Here is a 23,694-nt window from a genome sequence, read left to right as displayed (position 1 = left end):
GGCGGGTCTGCGGCCGCCGCGCCAGGGGCGGGGCCTCGGACGTCACTGCGCCGTGACGTCACCGCGCACCCGCCGGGCTGCTGAGGCCGCGCGGCGCCGCCGGGGGAGCGGCGAGGGGAGGGACGCCCCCTGGCGGACAAGGAGAGGAGGGCGCTGAGGGGGCGGGACGGGGCGTGGCCATTTCGGGGGCGTAGCCATTGAGTGGGGGCGTGACCAGAGTGGAGGCGTGGTCATTGAGTGGGCGTGGTCAGAGTGGGGCGTGGCCAGGAACCTCAGCGCGGGCCAAATCCCAATTAACGACAATAATTACATACTTAAATACATTTATATGTAACATTTTATATATTAATTATATTTAAATAATAATGATAATTAAATTAATTACCTAGACTAAATCAAATAATTATAAATATTAATTTTATACATTGTATAGCAACCATATAAATGAAATATTAATTATATATAAATGTGTAAAAACGTTTATTTATATTTATAAGTTCCATACTTATAAATATAAATATAAATATAAATATAAATATAAATATAAATATAAATATAAATATAAATATAAATATAAATATAAATATATATAAATTATATCAATTGAAATAGAAATTATTTATATGTTTTATATATGTATATATAGAATATTTATATAAATAAATATAAATATAAATATAGATATAAATATAAATATAAATAATAAAACCAATATAAATATAGTTTTATAGGTGACTATAAAACCATTAAATTTGTATAAATTAATTTTATGCATATCTATGTACTGTGCATACATTTTTATGTTAAATAGCTGAATTTTATATATGTGTATACTACATAAATTACATAAATTTCTATATCATTTTTCTAAATATAGAAACAAAATAAGTTACATAAAATATTTTATTAATTAATTGGGAAATAAAAGCTGAAGCTAAAGAATGAGGGTTTTAGAGTAAAAAGTATTTCTGCTTGCTCAGAGGGAAGAAGTAAAGCAGAAGGAAAAACACGATTAATCAGGAAAATAGATTAAATAAAACACGGGTAAAAGTAAATCGGTGAAAAAATAAAATATCAAGGAGTGTGTTGGGTTCCAGAGCTGTGGGTGTCCATCTCTGGTGCCCATCCCCAGGTGTGTGCCCGCTCCCAGGGCTGTGTGCCCATCCCCAGGTGTGTGCCCATCCCCAGGTATGTGTGTGCCCATCCCCGGGCTGTGTGCCCATCCCCAGGTGTGTGCCCATCCCCAGGTATGTGTGTGCCCATCCCAGGTGTGTGCCCATCCCCAGGTGTGTGCCCGCTCCCAGGGCTGTGTGCCCATCCGCAGGTGTGTGCCCATCCCCAGGTATGTGTGTGCCCATCCCCGGGCTGTGTGCCCATCCCCAGGTGTGTGCCCATCCCCAGGTATGTGTGTGCCCACCCCAGGTGTGTGCCCATCCCCAGGTGTGTGCCCGCTCCCAGGGCTGTGTGCCCATCCCAGGTGTGTGCCCATCCCCAGGTATGTGTGTGCCCATCCCCGGGCTGTGTGCCAATCCCCAGGTGTTTGCCCATCCCCAGGGATGTGTGTGCCCATCCCCGGGCTGTGTGCCCATCCCCAGGTATGTGTGTGAGCATCCCAGGGCTGTGTTCCCATCCCCAGGTGTGTGCCCGTCCCCAGGTATGTGTGTGCCCATCCCCGGGCTGTGTGCCCATCCCAGGTGTGGCCCCCCGGTGCCAGCTCCGTGTCCCCGGGCAGGCCCGGCCGCGCTGGCCCCGCGGCTCAGCGCCCGCCGGGGTCAGGGCATTGCCCTCCCGGCCCTCATCAGCCATTAACGAGCCTGGCGGAGCCACCGCGTCCCCGCGCTCGCCCGCCCGCATCCCCAGCCCAGCGTGGGGCGCTGAGCAGTGTTTGGGGGTGCTGAGCAGTGTTTGGGGTGCTGAGCAGTGTTTGGGGTGCTGAGCAGTGTTCGGGGGTGCTGAGCAGTGTCTGGGGGTGCTGAGCAGTGTTTGGGGTGCTGAGCAGTGTTTGGGGTGCTGAGCTGTGTTCGGGGGTGCTGAGCAGTGTCTGGGTGTGCTGAGCAGTGTTTGGGGCGCTGAGCAGTGTTTGGGGTGCTGAGCGGTGTTTGGGGATGCTGAGCACTGTTTGGGGGCGCTTAGCAGTGTTTCGAGCCTGGCGGAGCCACCGCGTCCCCGCGCTCGCCCGCCCGCATCCCCGGCCCAGCGCGGGGTGCTGAGCAGTGTTCGGGGTGCTGAGCACTGTTCGGGGGTGCTGAGCAGTGATCGGGGCGCTGAGCAGTGTTCGGGGTGCTGAGCAGTGTTCGGGGGGGCTGAGCAGTGTTCGGGGGGCTGAGCAGTGTTCGGGGGGTGCTGAGCAGTGTTCGGGGTGCTGAGCAGTGTTCGGGGGGGCTGAGCAGTGTTCGGGGGGCTGAGCAGTGTTCGGGGGGTGCTGAGCAGTGTTCGGGGTGCTGAGCAGTGTTCGGGGGTGCTGAGCAGTGTTTGGGGTGCTGAGCAGTGTTTGGGGCGCTGAGCAGTATTTGAGGGCGCTGAGCACTGTTCGGGGGTGCTGAACAGTGTTTGGGGGTGCTGAGCAGTGTTTTGGGGGTGCTGAGCACTGTTTGGGGGCGCTGAGCAGTGTCTGGGTGTGCTGAGCAGTATTTGAGGGCGCTGAGCAGTGGTTTTGGGTGCTGAGCCTGCCCGGGCTTCCTCCCGCACTCCTCCTCCTCCTCACCGCTCGCAGCGGGCTCCGCTGGCTCCCTCATTCCAGGGAGGGTCACAACCAACCTGTCCCCGCGGCCATCCGCAGCCCGGACCGCGCTCCCCGGCCGCACAGAGTCCCCACACGGGCTCTGGGGACGCCCCAGGACAGACGGGCAGGCGGGGCTCCGCTCCCGGGCCACCCCGAGCCCGTGCCCCGAGCCCCCGGCCGCCGTGAGGGGCTGGGGCCGAGGCCTGCTCCGCCCTCGCTGCCCCGGGGGCGTTCCCTTGAAACACAAACTGGGAAAACATGTGGGTTAAAACCCCAGGGGAAAGAGCAGATAACGGTTTTTAACCAAAATCACTTTGTCTGGCCACAAAACGGCCTCTGGCCGCCTCAGTCCTGCAGCAGTTCCTGGGCCAAACCCCGCGGCGGGGCCGCCGTGCCCCGGGAGCCGCGGCCTCGGGGCCTTTCCGCCGCTTCTGCCCCGTCAGCAGCTCTGCGGTGCCCGCGGCCGGGCTCGGGAGCCTTCCCAGGGTGGGCAGAGCTCTCTGGGGGCTCCTGGCGGGGGTCTCAGCACATCTGGGGGGGTCTCGAGTGCTCGGGAGGTTTCAGGGCTGCAGGATGAGCCTGAGATGTCCCAGCCCTGTCAGTGCCACGAGCAGCAGGGCTGTGGGGACCCCCGGGACCCCCGGGGTGGGTGCTGGTGATCACAGTTTGTGCCACTCCATGCCAGCCTGTGCTTCAGGTCCCGGGAGCCTCTTGCTGATGCCTTCCCCTCCCGCCATCCATCTTTTCCCCCAAACCCCCTGTTCTCATCCCATCAGAGCACATTTTTGCAGTACAAACACCCATTTGGGACCCCAGGAGGGACCCCCAGGTGTCCCCGACTTCCATGCCCCAGGATGGGGGCTTCTTTTCTACCTTCCCCTCCAAGAGGGACAGGGATGTAGCTCCATGGAGTTCCTGAGTGGGGGGCCAAGAGCAGGTTTTGTCCCCAGATTTCAGGGGCTGGGGGTGGAAGGTGCCCAGGGCAGGGACTCACATCCTGCTCCCACACAGGCCGGTCACAGGGTGGGGAAAAGGGCCCAGCTGGGAACATGAGGAGCAGAGGGACCCTCCTGGCCGAACCCAAGGGCAGGCAGACAGAGTTCAGCTTTTTTCCTGCATTTCCCAGGTGCTTTTACAGCACACAGAGCAGCCAGGAAAAGTCAGGGACGAGGGACTGTGGGGTGTAAGTACAGAGCGGGTGGGGACTGGTGCTCCTCACACCCCCCAGCAGCCCGGAATGCTCCCAGCTCTGCCCCCCAGCTCTGCCACAGCTTCAAGCTGCCATCATCCAGCTCCAGCCACCCTCTCGTGTGCAGCTGTGGAGCAGCCTGGAGCAGCCTGGAGCAGGCCAGGGACTCGCTGCCCTCAGCACCCCCAAACCCGGGCACGGTGCCCACCCCTAAGAGCAGCCTCCGGCCTCAAATACCCCCCAAATCTGACCATAATGACCGTGGCACGGATCCAGCAGGATATATATAGGTCCCACTTCCCTGGGAAGGGGATGTGGACCTGGGAAACCCCCGGCTGCTGCTGGGGAGAGGAAGGGCTGGGCTGAGTCAGCTCCCCTCGAGGAATCCTGTTTGTCAGCAAACAAGGCAGCAGCTCAGCCCTGGCACTCGCAGAACGCTCCCAAATCCCCCCCTGCCTTTGCCACCCCCTTGGATGAGCGATGGGGGTGTTCACCCTGCACACCCCATGGGCTGGTAGGGGTCCAGGATGGTGTGGGGGCCCCCTGGCATCCCCCTGGAGATGCTGGATGTGTGCAGGGGGAGCAGGATGTGGGGCTCCCCTGCTCCTGGAAAGAAGGAAGGAAAGCAGGGGGAGCGACAGAGGGGAGGAAATGCCTCTTCCAGGGCTGTCACTCTAAGCAAAGTGCTCCAGGAAACTTTGCCTCAAGTGTGTTTGCTTTAAACAGCTGCTTCCCAACCGTTCACACAGATTTTGGGGGGCCCCAGCACCAGAGCTGGTGCCTGGAGGGCTCAGCCATGCTGGCAGAGCTGGGGCAGGAAGGGCAGATGAGTCCCTCTGCCCTCATTCCAGTGGCCATGAACTCCCACATGCATCCACAGGGAAGCAGGTCAGGGTAACACTACCAGGAGTCACCCCAGTCACCCCCTCAGGGACTCCAGGGGAGCCACAAGCTCCAGTCCCCCCCTTGCATCCCAGACTTACACCAAGCTACACCTCTCTGTTTATTAATAATATTAAATATACAAGTTGTTTTCCATTATTTTCTTTAAATAGAATTTTAAATGCCTTTGTATAAAATATTTCAGGATTTCATTGTATTAAAAAAAAACCCAAACCATCCCAAAACCAACAAAAAGCCCCAACCAAACAACAACAAAAAACAAAAAAGGCAAAATAAATCCAACATGGGTAAAGGCAAGTTTTCTCCCCCAGGAGCAGCTCCTCCACAGTGTAAACCGGTGACTTACACCACCAGGAGTTTGGCCCCAGACTTCCTGCTGCATCAGGGCTTTTATCCTGATTTACACCAGTCCCTCGCCCAGGAACCCCCTCCTTCTGCCAGTCATAAATACACACACATATATATATATATAAAAAACCCCAAATTAATAATGATGCTTTCTTTAAAAGCAATCGGGTTTGTCCGTATTTTCATCCTTCATATAAAAATAATGCTTGAAACTCCCAGAGCAGCGTGGGCCACGCTTCATCTGGGGCTGGAGGGAGCCGTTGGATTTTGGGGCATCTCCAGGGCTTGGTGCTTCCCAAACCAGGCTCTTCCCAAAGCCCGGGAGTGGGGCTGTGCCAAGGTGCCCCAGGGTGCCCAGCTGGGGCAGTTCCAGCTCTTAGACCCAGTGGATCCCATCCTTCCCAGCCCCATTCCCTTCTCCAAAGCGCAGTCACCAAAGAAATGGAATCCCAGCGAGGCCAGCTCGTGGTGAGGACCCTGCGAGGGGCACACGGCCCCCCCAGAACACTTGTGCAGGATAAAAACTTTCATCCACTCTACTAAAAAATAAAAATAAGCCCTAGCAACAGGAGGATGGGGAGGGACTGGGATGGTGCCAAGGGTCACCCCAAACCCAGCCCCGTGCAGGGACATGGGCACAGGTGGGCTTTAAATATTCACAGTGTGAGGGTTTGAGTTGCAAGTCAGGGCTGGGGGTCTCAGGACTGCCCCCCCCCAGAATTCAGGATGCTCCAGTTGAAGCCTCAGGAAAGGCAGGGTGAAGGAGGCGATGGGTGCTGCTCCAAACCCACTCTGCTGGGATGGGAGAAGAGCCAGAGGATTTGGGGAGCCGATCCCGTCCATCTTCATGCAGCTCCAGCCGTGTCCAGGTGGGATCAGCCTCCATGGCCCACATCCAGCACTCCATGGTCCTGCTCCGGGTCACAGCGCTGCCGTCCCGCAGAGCCTTTCGCCTCCCGGTGCCCGGGGGTCCCACTCAGGGCACATCCCCCCAGCCTTCTGTCCCTGCCAGGGAGGCTTTTGCAGTCTCTGGCCACCGGCACGGGGCAAGGGGAGAGGGAGTGTCAGCATCACGGTGGGATCACGGCAAGGCTGGTGTGTGCCAACCCTCCTTCCATCCGGATCCGTCCCCCGAGCAGCTTCACATCCTGCCTGGGGCCCTGGGAAAAGGAGGAGAGAGATGAGCAGGAGCTGGGGCTCTGCCAGGGAGGGCAGCGTGGGGAGAAACACACGAAAACCACAGGAAAAAATACTATGTATATTAAGAAAGTGCCAGTAATGGATTAACGAGCTGCGAAACCACATGCTGGCAGCGCTGGGGCTCAGACCTGCTCCTGTCCGTGTCTTCCCACCCAGAATTTCCCTGCCCATGGCCAAGGTCAGCACCAGGGATACAATATTGTCCCCACAGCTCCTACTGGAGCCCTTCAAGGTCACACCCAGCCCCTGATCACCTCAGAGATCCTGAGTCTCCAGCTCTGAACATTCCCTTGCTCCCTGCAGCGCCCTGTGACAGAAAGATGGGGGGGTTAGAGCAGGGTCACCCAGGGTGGGGGTCCCCAAAGCCCCCCCCCGCAGGATGCTGTCACACCCACCTCCTCTCCGGCTCCTCGGGGTCGCAGCCTCCATCCTCCAGCGGCCGCTGCAGGACCTGTGTGGAGGGAGGGAAATGGGGAAATGAGCCCTGGGGAAGGGGGGGAGGCTGCAGCAGCAAATCTCCCAAATAAATCCTCCCACTACACTCAGCAGCACCAATTAATTGTCCCCCAGTCTCAAAATTATGGGGGAAATGGGGCTCAAGCCACACTGGCCAAGAGACAAGTAGGGAAACTGAGGCAGGAGAGAACCTTGCTGCCTTGGCAGGAGACGAGGCGGGGGTCTTACCCTGGATTTATACTTGTAGAAGAGCAGCCCTCCCGTGGCCAGCAGCACGGCCACCACACTGGCCACCGTAATGTAGATGAGGGGCTCCTGGCGGCCCTCCCTGGCGGGCGGCTCCTTCCTGCGCTGCTCTGCGCCCAGAACAAAGCCAGAGTCAAAGCTGGGCCCGGCCCCGCCGCCATCCTCGGGGCCCCGCAGCCGGCTGAGCCCCCAGCCCCACGCCCTGGCCCTGTCCCTGGGGCTGCCCGGGGCCCGCAGCTCCGGGGCCATCCTGGAGAAGCGGAGCTGTGTGACGGGCTCGGCCGCCGCACGGATCCCGGCTCCGCCGCCCGTCGAGCCAGCGCTGGGCGATGCCGTCCGAGGGGTGGTGCTGAGCCCGCCGGGCTGGTCCGGGAGGATGGAGCCTCCCCACTGCTGGCCTGGATCCTGCGGCAGGTGGCCGGTGCCCCACTCCACCAGCTCTCCATCCCCGCGGAGGACGGGGATGTCACCCAGTGCCAGGCTCAGCGTCCCGGCCGGATCCTGGAGGGCTTCGGCACTGCTGCCTGGAGCTGTCTGCTTCATCCCGGGGGCCAACGCCAGCGCTGTGTCACCTAGCCCGGCACCCAGGACCTCCTCGGTCCCTGAGCCCCCGTCCGTGCTACTGGGGGGCTGAGATGGGGCCTCTAAGTCAGCGAGGGTGGCATGGAGGAGGCTGGAAGGGACCCGGGTGCTAGCGGGTGCCGTGTCCCTGCCAGCGGCAGCAGAGAGGGAGGGCTGGGTGGCAGAAGGGAGGGCAGGGGACAGGCAATTGCAGTCAGGATCTGTCCCCACACCTGAAAGAAGGAGAGAGAAGAGACAGCCGTGGGGTCACCAGCCTCCAAGAGGGGCAGAGCCAGCAGATCTGAGGTCGGGGGCACTGTCCCCGTCCCTCCCCGCAGCCCCGGGCAAGGGGGGCAAACAGCCCCTCAAAAAATGGGAGAGCAAGGGAGAGGCAGGGAACAGGCAGGGAACAGGCAGGAGCAGGCAGGGCAGGGTGAGGGTAACGAGCAGCAGGGGGGATGAAGCAAACCCGAGCCACCGGGTTCCCTGAGCTGATGGCAGTGGGTTATTCACAACTTGCAGGAGCCAGAGAGCCACGTTTAACGTCCCCACGGCACAAGGACATGGCACAGCTCCGACACGGGGATGACAGTGGGACATCTCCTCCATGCAAACACAGCACGGGCGCTCGCAGAAGCACGGACAGCAGCACAGGGCTCTTCCACCCCAGCAGCAACACTCTCCCCAAAGGCTTGGCCAGGGGAAACTGAGGCACGAGGCAGCTGAAGTGACACAGCCCAGGTCATGCAGCGTGTTGGTGGCACAGCAGTCCCTCCATTTCTCCGAGTTATGCTCCACCCAGCATTGGGGCTTTGAGACAGAGCTGAACCTAGTGCCTCCTTGGTCCCCCTCAGCATCTCTCCCTTGCCTTGCTTCCAGCAGGATTTAGCCCAAATCCCACCTTCCCATGGCAGCCAGCCCCTTGTCCCCTGGCACTGACGCAGAGCTTGCTGGCACAGGAAAGGGGCCAAGGTGGACATGTGCCACACCCACAGACACACGACTCTAAGGTGCTCCATGCAGGCGAGCGCAAGCCCCCCAGACTGGCACGGGTTTACTGGGCAGAGGCCAAGCCTTGGCATCTCACCTGGTGAGGATCCAGCCTTCTTGGGCCCCGGGCACACCCTGCGGTACACTCGGCTGCAATCCTTGTCAAAAGTCGTCTGCTTCTGCAGCAGATCCTTGATGTCCTGGAAGAAATCCTTCACCAGCACCAGCATCTCGTAGGGGGATGTGGTGAACTCCTTGAAGCACATCTGTGAGAGCTGGAGGAAGCACCAGGCTCAGCATCAGCTCCGTGTGTCACCCCACAGATACCACAGTGCCCCCAAGGCAGGACCTGCTGGCTCCTCGTGCTCCACGCACACCCCAGCTCTGCTCTGCTCCCAGCCCTGCCCACACACAGCATGCTCTGCACACCCCATTGCACCCCAGGACACTCTGCACACCCCATTGCACCCCAGGATGCTCTGCACACCCCATTGCACCCCAGGACACTCTGGACACCCCATTGCACCCCAGGACACTCTGCACACCCCATTGCACCCCAGCATGCTCTGCACACCCCATTGCACCCCAGGACACTCTGCACACCCCATCTCATCCCAGCATGCTCTGCACACCCCATTTCACCCCAAGATGCTCTGGACACCCCATTGCACCCTAAGATGCTCTGGACATCCCACTTCACCCCAGGCCCAAAGCCCCACAAGGCCGGGGTGGCTGTACCATTCTCTCCTCATCATCCTCCTCCTTGATGCAGGGGTCCACGTTCTCGTCGATGTTGGTGTACATGGTGCGCACCATGTCCATCTTCTGGTCGTTGGACGAGTTCTTCTTGAACTCTGTTCTCTTCAGGATCTTGCCCATCAGGGGAAAGGCAGCTTTCACATAGCAGATGGTGTCGTTCTGCAAGGACACAGTGACAAAAAGTGACAGCGGTTACCGGATGGGTGTCTCACTCTGCCTGGGGGAAACTGAAGCACAGAGGCACAAAATGCCTTTCTACAATCCCACAGGGTTCCCAAAGTGGGACTTGGAAGCCACCTGGCCAAGCAGGATGGGTCCCTCCAGGGCTGTCTCCTGCAAAGGGACACAAGGGGGGAGGCTGGGGATCTGGGGACCTCCCACCACGCACCAGCCAGCCCTGCTGCCTGTCCCCTACTGTCCCCAGCAAGAAACCACTCACCAACTGCATCTTGTCAATGAACTTGAAGGAGACCCTGCCCGGGTGCTGCATCTGGGTGTCAGCCTGGAAGGACAAAGCAGGATGTCACCCCAGGGGAGCCCCAGATATGCCATGCTCTGGGCATGGGGTGCCTGAGACCCCCAAATCCACAGGGCTGGGAGGACTTTGCTCCCATTCCTGCTTCATCCCATCCCACACTCCTCCCCCTCACACAGGCACATCCCTGAGGTTGATACAGTGGCAGGAGTGAGCTCGGGATTCCTGCTCCCATCAGGATGTTGTACTTCCCAATTCACAGACCTGCTCCTGCCTTTCCCTGCCTGCTCCCACCCCGCCTCTCTTCCTCCTCCTCCTCCTCCTCCTCTTCCTGCCAGCGCCACAGCAGAGCTCAGCCCTGCTTTATTCTCCTCGGGTCTCTCCCGCACCACTCTCTCCTCTAAATCCAGGCTGCAAAAGAGCATCCTGCGGTGCAGGAGGTGGCCGTGACACCAGGGTCACACATTCTCCGGGATCACACAGCGCCGGGGTCCCACACGCGGCGCTGCCGCCCGCCCGCGCCACGACCCTTTCCAACAGGAGGAAAAACCCATCCGAACCAAACGCTCTCCCTCCGGGCTGCCATCCCAGGCTGGGAGGGCGAGTGCTGGCAGAACTGCCGGCTGGCAATTCTCCTCCTAGCCCGGGATGCCGTCCCGGAAACAATTGCTCCATTATCCTGCAGGCGCTGGAGCGAGGGCCAGCTCCTCCATCGGCGAGGAGAGGGCTGCAATCCCCAGCTGGAAAACCACATCTCCCATTCAAACCTGCTCCGTCCCCTCTCTCCCACAGCCGCGGACCCAATGTTAATCCCCGGGCGGAGAGCAAAGGCTGCGGGGATGTGCTGTGCAGAGAGGGCTCGGGCAGAGGAAGCCGAGCTCGCCCCGAGCGGCTCCTGGCCCCGCAGCTCGGGGCTCGAAGAGGAAGAGGTGAAGCGAGCCCGGACGCGGCGGTTACACCGCGCTCGGAGCAGCTCTCGGGCCCCGGAGGCGCCGTTCCCGTCCCTCGCCCGCACACCCCTCTTGCCGCAGGCAGAATTTAATCTGCGACAACCCTGCAAATCCCTGCGTGCCCCCGATTCCCGCTTCTCCCCTGAACATCCGCGTGATTCCCCGCTCGGAGGTGAGCCAAGGGCCACGGAGAGAGAGATACGGCCCCGGCAGCTGGATCGGCCGGGGCCGGGCTGGCCGTGCTGCGGGGCGGCTGCCAGCACCCAGAGCTGCCCGCGGGATGCCGGCCCCACGGCCCAGCCCGCCCGGCTCCATCGCCCGGCCGGGCCCCCCTCGCTGCCTGCCACCCACCCACAGCCCCGTTGCCAGCCCAGCTTCCAGGCAAGCAGCTGGACTCAGGAATGCAGCCGGATTCCTCTGCTTAACCCCTGCGCAGCCGCCCGGAAAGCACGGCAGCCCGCAGCGCCGGCTTCCACGGCTTTTCCCCAGCTCCCCTGCACCCATCCAGCCCCACTCCTGTCCCCTTCCCGGCCTCGCTCCTGCTTCCGTCCTCTCGTTCCTCCTGGCGTCACTTTTCCACGGCCACCCTTGGCAAAGGCACGACATCTGTCACCCCCCGGTGCCCACTTGTCCCTTGTGCCCAGGGATGCTCAGCTCCTGGGTACCATCACTTCACTAGGGGAGCCGAGGATCGCCCCATTTCCTTATTTCAGCACTAAAAAGAGCTGCTTTGTGCCCGTCTGGCCCCAAATGAGCCCTCATCGCACGGCACTCACCAGCTCCTCCAGCTCGGCCAGGTGTCTCTCGGTGATGATCTGCTGGCAGTAGCTGTTCTGCTCCGTCTCATGGATGCGGAGCAGGAGCAGGAGGAGGAGGGACGACAGCACAGAGCAGCGGAGCAGGCACACCTGAACACGACACGGGAGGAGTTTGAAGCAGGGATAACCCACACACACGCCAAGCCCCCCGTCCCTCTCCACCACCCCCCAGCGTGACCACCTCTGTCATAGCCGGGACTTGGCCACGGTCCAGTGGGATAATCCCACTGTGGTCCTCCAACCCCGTGCCTATCCCCATCCTGCTATTTTTAGGAGCTCCAGGTCAGCAGGGAATTTCCCAAGGCCCGGTGACACAAGGCTGGATGTGGCTCTTGGCCACCTCCACATTCCCGATCCAGCCCCTCTCCCCTCTCCCGCACCATTTCTCCGTCTCTCCTGCAAATCTCCTCCTCCGCCCTGGCTCTCCAGAGCCCGTCTGACACACTGACCCACCCATCCCCAAAAATCCTTTTCCCACCCTCCAGACCCCCCCAGCTGCACCCGCCGGGCTCTTTCCATGCAGCAGCTCTGGCCTCGTCCCAAATTTCCCTCCCAATCCCCCTGCAAAGAAGCGGGGAGGCCCCGATCGGTGGCGGGACCCCGGTGAGAAACGGGGCTTGTCCCAGAGCCAAGACTCGCGAGGCGGGGGAGGAGGGGACCCTCGGGTGGGTGTGCACCCCCGTCTGCCGGGGCACCGGCAGGGAGAGGGTGCCTGGGTAATGGGTGGGGGGAATTTCCCCTGGATAATGTCCAGGAATCCTCCCCTCTTGTGAAACTCCAAGATGCCGCCCGGGCCACCGCCGAGATGTGGCCACGGCTGAACGGAGCCTCACCCCGCCGGGAACGGGCTGGGGACGGGGCTGGAGCCGGGAGCGGGGCTGGAGCCGGGGACCGGGACGGGGCTTCACGCCGCGGGTCCGGGGCTGGAGCCGGGCTGGGGCTCGGAGCCTCATCGCGCAGGTCCGGGCATGGAGCCGGGGCTGCAGCATCCCCCCGCCGGGAACGGGGCCGGCGCCGGGGCCGGGGACCGGCCGGGGCTGGACCGGGGCCTCCGCACGCCGGGTCTGGGAATCGTGACCCGGCTGGAGGCGGGAACCGGGAATCGGGAATCGGGAAGCGGGGCTGGAGCCGCGGCTTCACCCCGCGGGTCCGGGGCTGCCACCGCCAAGCGAGGCGGGGCTGGAGCATCCCCCGCCGGGAGCCGGGACCCCCGGGGAGGGGACCCACCACGGGGACACGGGGACAGCCGGGGCTGCCGCTCCCGCGGGGCCCCGCGCAGGTGGCAGCGGGGCCGGGCCCAGGGGGTCTCCGCGGCCGTGGGTAGCGGGAGGGGCCGCCGTACCTTGGCTCCGAGGCGGGGCATGGGGGCTGCCGTGGGACCAGGGCCGGGCGGAGCGGGCGAGACGGCGGCAGCGGCGGGGCCGAGCGGGGCCGGGCTGAGCCGCCGCCGCGGCCGCGCTCCCCTTTATAGCGCCGCGGCAGCATGTGGTTTATGAGAAAGCATTGGCGGGCGGCCAGGCCCCGCGGGGCCCGGGCCGGGCCAGCACCGGGAGGGCACCGAGCGGCACCGGCCGGCACTGCTGGGTCCCGTGTGCGCCGCTCGGCTCCATCGGAACCGCTCGGGTCGGGCTGGAGCCGCTCGGAACCGCTCGGGTGGCTCGGTCGGTTCGGTTCGCCACCGCCGGGGTGGAGTCGGCGCCGTTGGGGTCCGGCTGGAGCCGGTTCCGATGGGATCGGCTCGGCTTTCCCGGATCGGATCGCCCCGGCACGGCTCAGCCCGGGGCAGCGCGTGTGTGAGCCCCCGCTTCACAAACACGGTGGGTGTGCTCACCTGGGCTCGCACACATCTGCACAGATGTGCCAGGGACAGACACAGCCTGCATGGCCATGGGCACCCCGGGCACCGGCAGCTGTGGGCACACACACACGCTGAGCCTGGCACACGTGTGTGCACACACACAGCTGTGCATGCATGCACACACCTTCGGAATGTGCACGTGTGCTCACACACCCCGTGCGTGTGTATGGTCACCCCTGGGCACTTGTGAACATGTGAACATACACACAACCCTCTTGGATTGCAGGGACACCTCTCAGAGCAAGCACAGAGCTCTGGGCCCTGCACATGTGTGTGCTTGCTCATCCCTGCACACACACACAGACACACACACACGCAAACACAGACAGACACGCAGACACATACACACAGACACACAGACATGAACACACACACAGACACAGACAGACACACAGACACACAAACAGACACACACACACACAGATATACACGATGGACACCCATCAGAACATGCAGGGATGGATGCATCAGCAGGGGTGTGCCAGGACAGATCCATGAGCATTGATCAGCCCACGTGTGCTGATCCATCCACACGGATGGATCCACACGTGCACAGGCAGATGCATTTGTAGGGATGTGCATGGCCAGATGGCTGCATTCGTGTGCATGATAGATCTGCACAGACACGGACAAATCCGTGTGCATGGACGGGTCCACATGAGCATGGACAGATCTGGGGGCATGGATGGGCCCACACATGCATGGACAGATCCATGTCTGCATGGACAGATCCATGTGTACATAGATATACACGATGGACACCCATCAGAACATGCAGGGATGGATGCATCAGCAGGGGTGTGCCAGGACAGATCCATGAGCATTGATCAGCCCACGTGTGCACGGACAGATCCATCCACACGGATGGATCCACACGTGCACAGGCAGATGCATTTGTAGGGATGTGCATGGCCAGATGGCTGCATTCGTGTGCATGATAGATCTGCACAGACACGGACAAATCCGTGTGCATGGACGGGTCCACATGAGCATGGACAGATCTGGGGGCATGGATGGGCCCACACATGCATGGACAGATCCATGTGTACATGCATGGATCCACGTGTGCATGGATGGATCCATGTTTTCATGGACAGATCCATGTGTACATGGATGGATCCGTGTGTGTGCATGGATGGATCCATATGTGCATGGACAGATCCCTGTGTGCATGGCTGGTCCATGTGTGCATGGCTGGATCCATGTTTGCATGGACAAATCCCTGTGTGCATGGATGGATCCATGTTTTCATGGGCAGATCCCCTGTGTGCATGGCTGGTCCATGTGTGCACAGATGGATCCCCATGTGCACAAGCAGGTCCGTGTGCACAGGTGCAGACAGATCCCTGCACAGGTCCGTGCACAGGGGTCTGTGAGGGACTGGATCCGGGGCCAGCAGAGCCATGCAACAAGCCCCGTTCCCAGCTCTGGGATTTTCCTCTTCGCTGCCTTTTTGTTTTCCAGGCGACTGGAAGTGATTAGTGGCCACGAGGTGATCCATGGCAGTGCCAAGCACTCTGCAAGAAACCGAAAGCAAACTGCTCCACAAACAGTAGGATGAGGCTGCAACAGGGGACGGTGACAAGGTGACAATGGGGCCACGTGTAGGTGACAGCCACCACATCCGAGCACGAGGGACCAGCAGGATCTGCTCCCCAGGGCCGGAAACCCTGCTGGGCTTGCAGAAGCTGCTGAGGGGTTTTCTTGGAGCTGAGAGCTGATCCCAAGAGTGGAGGGCTGGGATCAGTGACCTGCTGGAGGAGATGGGGAAGCAGCTGGAGTTGGGGGCAGCAGTGACAGCCCCAAGACAGCACCAGATCTGCACCAGCACATGGGTTCCACAGGTCTTGTCACCTGCAGCGTCCCTTAGCAACGGCAGCAGATAAACATCTGAGGGTGCAGAGGGTGACAGGCCGGGGAGGGAGCGAGCTGCACTAGAAATCAGCCATCCTCCCAAAATAACCCCTTTCTCCCCAAAACCCTGAGCCATTACCCACCTTTTTCATCACAAGGTATTCTGGGAGCCTCACAGCCCCCACGGTGGGAGGACACCAGGGTGGACACCAAGGGACAGGGTGGGTGACGGCAGCACCGGGGGTGACTCACGGGGACCCCGTGGCAGCACATGAGGCCCTTTCACACCGGCTGAGACCACGGGCTGCTCATGCCCCACACACTCACTGCCCTCTGCTTGAAAGGGACAGGAAAAGTGTCATGTGCTGGGTCATGGGACAAGCTGTGGGGCAGCGGGACAGGGACAGAAGGAGAGCAGGACGGACGGACGGCAGGATGGAGGGACGGGTTAATATTAATCCGCCTCATGCATGACAGAGGGCGAGAGCAGCATCCGCCTCTTTTTTTTTTGGCAGGGAAGTGGCTTTTGCCCCTCCTCCCTTCCCAAACCTGCCGAAATCCCTGAGTCACGGGGCAGAAATGGGGCTGGTGGCAGAGGTGGCAGAGGTGGCAGCAGCTCCGTGCCCACACTGTAGCCAGAAAAATCGGGGAAGGCAAAATTTAGGGTGGCTGTCCCTCTCCCAATTACAGACTGGGACCAATGGCACTGTCACCACGCTGGTGCTGTGCAGGAGTTGCCCCTCTCCCCCCACAGCCAAGGGGGAAAGGTGGGATGAGGCTGTGGGGCATCCCGGGGGTGCCCACGTCTGCTGACCCCAGCACAGAGCATGCAGGGCTGGAGGCAAGGCAGGGCAGGATGGTTCCTGTTCCAAAGGGCCCCGAGCAGCCACCAGCACCACCCCCATGCAGCCACATCTCCACCGTGGCGAGGCTAGAGCATCCCTGGACCTCAATTCTCTTGCTTCAGCAATTCCCTGTCTTCCCACGCCCCATGGGAGTGAGAGCACATCCCAACCAATCCCTCATTTTGGGAGGCTTTTTCCAGCCAGCAAGCCCCAAAGCAGGGATAAAACCTGGCATGTGGTATGTCCAACCCCCCCAGCTGCATCCTAGGACCAGCTCGGGCTGCCTCTGTGGAGAAAGTTATTTCCAGCAGGAAAATGTTGCAAGGTCTTAATCAGTTCCTTCCCGGTGATTCACGTGGGGCCAGGATGCTCTCCCACAGTCTCCTGGGTGCTGCAGCTGAGCCAGGACCCCGCCAGCCCGATCCAAGCTGCAGCATTGTGTGCCCAGGCTGGAAATCCCCGTGGGAAGGTCCCAGCCAGTTCCTTCAGGAGTGGAGGAATGTGGGTTGGAAGGCACTTCCCCCGGCTGCTGCCAGCAGGGGGGACTCAGGATGTCGTGATGAGGCTGGAGCCTTCATCCCACAGCAAATCCCCCGCTTCCCCTCCTCCATCCATCCCTCCCGTGCTGCCTGCTCCACACGGGGACACTGGAACAGCATGGGGGACAAGGGAACACCCGTGGGGACAATGGAACATCCACGGGGACACTGGAACGTCCATGGGGACACCGCAACACCCATGGGGACACTGGAATATCCTAGCCAGCTGCCGTCAGCGGGGGGATCTCAGGGTTGCCCTGGCAGCAGCCCCCTCCCCGCAGGGTCAGCACCCACGGGAGCAGAGCCCTGGCCCAGGAATTCAGCCAGGCTGGGAGCGAGGGAACCGCAGGGTCAGGCTGTGTCCGGCGCCTGCGGAGAAAGTCCCTTCTCAGAGTTATCATAACCCGGGCTCCAAGACCACAGAGGCCCTCGGGAGACCTCCCACCACCCCAGCACGTGCTCAGGGGTCCTTGGGCACGCATGAAGGCAGTCCTGGGGTCAGGGAGGGGCGCCCATGCCGGGAGGGGTGCCAGGCAGAGAGAGAGGAGGGACCAAAGATGGGTGACAGCACCATGTGGGTCACCAGCATGTCCCCAGTCCTCGTGGCTGTGGCTGAGTCATGGCTCCAGCTCCACTCCTCCCTCCAGCGAGGAATGTGGCAGGGCCAGAGCCAGGAACCTTCCCAGGCAGCTGCTCACGGGCACCCACAGAGCAGGGGGGAGACGCGGGGCAGGAGGTGCCACCAGTGGGGCAGGAGGTGCCACCAGCTGCAGACTCGGGGTGGCAGCAGGACAGTGCCCACCCTGGGGCAATGTCTGTGTGCTCGTGCTCTGGGGTACCCCCAGCATCCCCAGCACACCCCAAATGAGGGTGCTGGGGGGCACGGCCTGCCCCATGCCCTGCTGGGCATCACCCACAGCTCTTGGCACAGCGCAGCGTGGGGGCAGCCCTCCTCAGCCAAGGGGGTCCTGACCCATGGCCGGGGCTCCAGGGGCTGTGCCAGGAGCAGCTGGGCACAACTGGGGGCAGCTTGGGAATGCCCAGGGAAGCCAGGCCTCAGCACCACCTGGGTCCTGTCGGTCACCATGGCCAGGAACAAGGTGGTATCCAAAGGTGCCAAACCCTTACTGGGATGCCACAGCCCTGACCCCAGCACGTGTCCGAGGGACTAAACCCCACTTTGACCCCCAGACTGGGACTGTGACCCCCACACGTGTGCAGGCTGGGGGGGGACAGCCCTGTGCCCCCCGGCACGGGCTGGGGGGGCTGTTTGGAGCCCGCAGGCCGGGCCGTGCAGCGGCGGCCGGGGCAGAGCCCGCAGCCAGAACAGAGGAGCTGTTTGTGCTCCCGCCGGGCCCGTTGTTTACCGGCAGCCGGAGCTGTTTACATCAGCCACGGACACCCCGACGCGCGGCCAGCCCCGGCTGCAGCCCGCGGTCCCCAGGTGCCGGCCGGGCTTTGCTGGGAAGGAGGGAAGCGGGGATGAGGGCTGGGGCTGAGTCACGGCCTTATCTTGCTCCACACCCGACAGCAGGATCCCGCCCGGGGCTGCCGAGCTTTCCCTGCTTGCCCCATCCTTGAAAGCTGGAGGACCCCCAGCCCTAAGGGACATCCCTGCCAGCCAAAGGGACACCCTGGGGGACAAGGACTCTTCTCACAGGGCACGGTGGGGCTTATGCCCATCACCTTCTGGAGGGGGACACAGATGGACAGACAGACAAGGAGGGTGACAAAGACGGGCAGACAGAGGATTGGACAGAGCCCCAGCAGTGTGTAATCTCCATCATTCCACTCCCTGCTCCCTGAAGGGCAGCTGGGGGTTAATGGGCACGGGGAGGACAGCAGTGCCTTGCTTGCTGGAGAAGGAGCCCTCGCCTCCCAAAAGGAAACAGCTCCTGCCAGGAATTCGAGGCATTACTCAGCTGGCGGCCATAGATCAGCTGTTTGGCTGCTTGGAGCCTGTTTTTCATTAGCAGCAGCGATTTTAGCACCGTGGAGCTGCCTCCTCCCTCCTGCCAACTGCTCCGGGATGGCTTTGGAGAGCCGGAGCCCTGCCTGGCAGGTGGGATGCCATGGCAGGTCAGGGGTGCCAGGAGTGGTTTATCCCTGACGAGCCTTGGCTCTGGGAGCTCTCAGTGCCTCACCTGAATCCAGCCCTTTCCCGTGGCAGGGATGAGCTTCAGGAGGGTTTTTGGTGGGTTGGTGCTTCTGAGGAAGCTGGCTGTGGCTCCACACCCAGATCCATCCCTTTCCCGTCCAAGGGGTGAAGTTAGGGTTGGTTTTTGGAGGAATGGAACTCGTAGGGAAGTCACCAGTGGCTCCACACCTGATCCATCCCTTTCCCAACAGAGGGATGAAGTTCAAGCTGGTTTTTGAAGGGATGGAGCTGCTGGAGGAGCTGCCAGGACACACATTCTACCCCTCAGCTATGCTGGCAGCCCTGGCTGGGGCCAAGTGGTTCATTTTGGGCTGAAAATGGGAGATTTTGAATTTGCAAAGGCTGGTGGGGGGAGGGTGGGGATAAGGGCTGAAGAGGTGGCTCACAAAGCTCTCTCCAGCCTCGCACTTGTCCAGCTTGGGAAGGGTCTGGAACCCACTCAGGGTTACCAAAATCATCTTTTCACCTCTGAAAAGCCAAATAAATGTGATACAAACATCGATTCCATCCCCCTGCTCCCAGGCAGCCCAGGTAGCACGGGAAGGGACACACGAGGATGGAGCACGGGCAGAGCTGTGCCGGCATCTCCGGGTGCAGATCCAGCAGCTCCTGCTGCTCCCACGCTCCCAGCCAGCACCGATGCTAAATCTGGCCTTTCCCATCTCCCTCGCAGCTGGACAAGGAGCTCCTGTCTCCATCTCAGTGGCCTCATCCTCACTCCCAGGGGACATTCCCCATTCTCTTCCCCCTGCTCATCGCAATTCCATCCCGTGCCAGAATGGAGATGAGCAGCTCGCAGGAATGGGGTGAAATGGCTCCAGCTGCTTGTATGTGATTGGAGACTCAAATTTGGGTGTCTTGCTGCTTCCTCCAAGAAAACAAATGGTCCTTCCAGCAGGTGAGCTGCTTCCCTGCTCATCCAAGGATCAAAAGCTCTGTCCAACCCTGGGTGATATTGGTGCTGTGGATGCAAAGGAGTGGTTTGAGGACTGCTGAAAAGCTCTGCTCATGCAAAACTGGTAAAAAATAGGCTCCCATAGCAGTTTGGAGGGGGCTGCAGTGATGTTTGGGGCAGGAGATGTCTGGGGATAACCAGGATCACTCTGCTCCTGGTCAATAGCAGTGCGTGTGCCCAGAGGCCGCTCCTGCACCTACGCCAAGAGCATTGGATCATCCCGGGACAGCACAAACAACCTTCAGGCACCACCAGAAAAACACAGGCTGATGCATCTTGGCATGTGCTGCTGCGCCTCCGCCCATCATCCCTCCCGGCAGCCCTGCGGCCCCGGCACCCCCGGCAGCAACCTGCCATCCCCACGGGGGAAATGGTGCCAGAGAGGCTGAACAGCACAAAACAACAGATTGGAAACCTGCCTGGGCTCTTGTGGCCCCAGAGAGTGAGCAATGCTCGGGGGACCCTCAGCAGGACCCTGAGTCTGGGGCATCTTCCACGTGCTGGCAAGGGGAGATGCAGCAGTGGGGTCAGGCTGCTGAGGACATCCACACCATGGGGAGTCAGCAGCCCCCAGAGCTATTCCTCACACCCAGAGGAATGCAATGAATCAAGGATCCCCAAGGATCTTGGAAAGGTTCAAGTTCAGGGCCTGAGATGAGCCACAGGAGCCCCAGCTGAGCAGGGAGAGCGTGAGGCAGAGCCATGCCACCCCAAACCCATCCCCAGCCCTGGGAAGGGGCTCCTCAGTGCTCCCCTGGCCAGCACTGCTGCACAGCCAATCTGCTGCTGCCACCCCCGCTTCAGCACTCATAACTGAGGAAAATCCCTCAGAATTCCATCCCATGGCTGCTGCTGCCACATCTGGAAGCCGGTGTGGGCTGCTCGTAGCTGTGCAGGATTTCCAAGGAACCACAGGAGTTTTCCATCCTCTTTTCATTAGCGTGTGGTTGCCGCCCCAGAGCTCCAAGCAGGGCCAGCAGCCCCACACTCAGCCAGGGACCTCGGGCCTGAGAGGTCCCCAGGAAACCGTGGGCTATTAAAATTCATGATGTCCCCAGGGCCGGGCTGTGCCACCCCCTGGGGACAGCTCAGCTCCTGCTGGAGGGTGGTGGCACAGCAGTGGGGACCTGGATCCTGTCAGCTTCCCAAAAAACAGCCCAGGATGGCACTCGGAGTGGGCATTGCCCCACGTCCTCTGAGGCTGTGCCACACACCAGGGCTGAGGCTCCACAGCCTCTCCCCAAGCACTGGGAGCCCTGGGTGTCCCTGTGCCCCCTTCCCTGGGCACAGCCCCTGCACAGAGCACACTGCCACCCACGGGTGGGACAAAACCCCCAGGAGCCCCTGACTGTCAGGTCCCTCCTGCTGTCCCCGTGGCCCAGCCCCGCTCACGGAGCCGCAGCTGCTCGGCCACATCTGGGGCTGATTTTCAGCTGAAACCGCGCGGGGAGCAGCCCGAGGGCTGCCTCAGGATGTGGTGGTGGCTTGACCGGGAGCAAAAGTGGCGCTGGAGGGGCACGGGGGGCCCGGAGCTGCCCCCACCCTGCGCTGGCCAGAACCGGCTGCGGCCCTGGGGACGGGATTACGCCGAGCCCGAGGCATGTCCTGCGGCCAGCCCAGCGCTCCATGACCTCACCACCACGTGCCTGCGACGAGGAAGGAAAAGAGGAAACTCTATTTATTTATTTTTTTTTCAAGAATAGCTTTTGCCTAAGCTTTTCCTGAGGGTGAGAGTGTGACCCTTGGCCGGCGCCACTCACCTTTTCCACGAGAGCATCACTCTGGGCTGACGGCCGAGCCTGGCGGCCCACACACACCCCAGGATGTGGGGATGGACACGAAGAGCTGCAATCCACCTCCCCAAATGCCCCTCAGCCCTGCCCCAGCAGCACAGCCACCCTTGTCATGGGAGGGGTTGGCACCCATGGGTGCTGCTCCCCCCACCCACTGCACATCCTGGGTGCTTGTGGAGAACTTGAGTCCTTCACTGGGAAATTTGGGCAGAGGAAGTTGTGCCAGGCTCATAAACACATCGAAACCGTCTGTGGTTTCCACATGGGTCACATCCTCCTTGTCCCACCCCTGCGGGGTGTCCCCAGGGGTCAGAGCCACTGGTTGGATCCCCATCCCTCCCCAGGGCTGGAGCCACCAGGATGCAGGAAGGGAAATGGGAATTAAAAGTAAGGAAAATATTTAGAAGGGCACGGGCCTGGAATGGAGCCCAGCCCAGGGATGCAGCCCAGCTCCAGCTCCAGGGCTGGATCCCACCTCCAACCCCAGGATGCAAAAATCCCACCTGGCTGCAGCAGGGACCAAGCAGAGACCCCTGGGTCATGCCAAGCAGTTGGAATTGCTGTGAAAAGGCAGGACATGAGCTGGGATCCACTGCCTGGGAAAAGCCCAAGCCACCAGAGCTGCTGGGCCCTGCTGCCCCGTGCCAGCTCTGCCCAGGCTGGTTTGGGGTCACGTCAGCCCTTCTGTGCCAGGTACCTGATCCCACAGCAGCACCTTCACCTTGGCACGAGGAAAACCAACCCAAATCCCAGGAAAGCAGGAGACATTGGCAGCAGGATCAGCCCCAGGATACAGACTGAAAAAAGAACAAATGTAATCCATACCAGGAGCTGATGGTTCCTCCATGTGCAGGGAATGAGCAGGACCTGAGCTCATTGCAACAGAGAGATGGATGACAATTGGGATTAGGATTGGGATAAGAACCCAACAGCCTCCCTTCATGCCTTCAAACCTTCTTGCTGAGCCAGGGGGGCAATTTTGTCCTCCCTGCTATCAGGACCCATGATGGTTTTCAGCTTCTTTTTCCTACCTCTGACGAGGCTGGGATTGAAGGCACTTGAGAGGATAGTTCATGTTCAGACTCAGGTGTTTATTGTTTCTTACCAGTGTTACAGCCTCACAAGTCTGAGTTGTGCAGTCCCTCATTACCAAGGCACAAAATGGATAACTATCTCTTGTTACAAGGTCTTTTAAGGCTAAGTTATCCAATTAAGATATGACACTTAAATTATTCTCAGTTTTAACCCAATAACTGATCACTCAAAGTCAGCAACGCAGTCTTTTCTGTCCAATTACAAAATACCACTCAAAGCCACGGAGAAGAAGGTGAAGAAGGTGAAGAAGAAGGACCAGCCTCCACCCTAAAACCTCCATCTTGCCCCATATATATTGCTAGATTCTAAAACCTTAAACTCTAAGTTTCCCACCCTGTGATATCACACACTTCTATTCAAACTCCACACCCACAATCCCAGTTCTGCCATTCCATTCTGGAAACTTCTCCACGGCCTCAGGTCAATGCAGTGTTCTCTAGGGGTCAGTGCCTGGCAGCGCAGAAATCTGAAATTCTCAGTGACCAGAACTCCAACAGGATCCTCTCAGCCCCCAGGGACCAGCAGGGGCAGGATGCAGCCGGGCATCACCAGAGCATCTCTCCCTTGGAAAAGGAAAAGCAGATCCAGAATTTGGCCTTCCCCAGGAAGGATTTGGAGGGGTCCAGGCTGGTTCATCACGTGCCAGAGTCACAGCCCACCCTCAGCCCCACGATGCTGCTTTTGGGTTGTTTTCCCCCAGTCTTCACACATTCCAGCTGGGCTGGGAGTGTTTGGCTGAAGGAGGGACGTGGGACCTGCCAGGGGGCTCGGGACCTTCTGTACTCCTGCCCCCACCACGAGGGGACACCCTGGAACCTCCCCAGGGAGGAGCAGCACTGGGCACCCCAATGCCAAAGCACCTTTGTTAATGGGACACCCTCATTAATGAGACACCCCAATCTCAGGGCATCTTCATTAATGAGACACCCCAATCTCAGGGCATCCTCGTTAATGGGGTGTGGCAAATGGGTTTGCAGAGA

At 60.2% G+C, this 23,694-nt stretch overlaps 1 protein-coding gene across 2 annotated transcripts; it reads right to left on the bottom strand.

The window, feature by feature from the left end:
* Positions 1-4,976: 4,976 nt before the first annotated feature.
* On the bottom strand, positions 4,977-13,073 carry CSF1 (colony stimulating factor 1). Of its 2 annotated transcripts, none has more exons than XM_039709516.1 (9): positions 12,960-13,073; positions 11,576-11,707; positions 9,814-9,876; positions 9,354-9,533; positions 8,713-8,890; positions 7,047-7,858; positions 6,758-6,813; positions 6,617-6,669; positions 4,977-6,322 (listed from the first exon to the last, which is right to left on the bottom strand). In XM_039709516.1, exons 1-8 carry the CDS (start codon positions 12,978-12,980, stop codon positions 6,618-6,620), a joined length of 1,494 nt encoding a protein of 497 aa, XP_039565450.1. In that variant the 5' UTR covers positions 12,981-13,073; the 3' UTR covers positions 4,977-6,322; position 6,617. The 2 variants fall into 2 exon arrangements, with proteins under 2 accessions (XP_039565450.1, XP_039565451.1); XM_039709517.1 differs by having other exon boundaries at positions 7,047-7,174.
* Between the last annotated feature and the right edge of the window lie 10,621 nt (positions 13,074-23,694).

Source organism: Passer montanus, unplaced genomic scaffold (genome assembly GCF_014805655.1).
Source record: "Passer montanus isolate IOZ18808 unplaced genomic scaffold, ASM1480565v1 scaffold211, whole genome shotgun sequence".
NCBI lineage: Eukaryota > Metazoa > Chordata > Aves > Passeriformes > Passeridae > Passer > Passer montanus.
The sequence above is the reverse complement of the archived record's forward strand: the minus strand, read 5'-3'. Positions and strand labels throughout refer to the sequence as shown.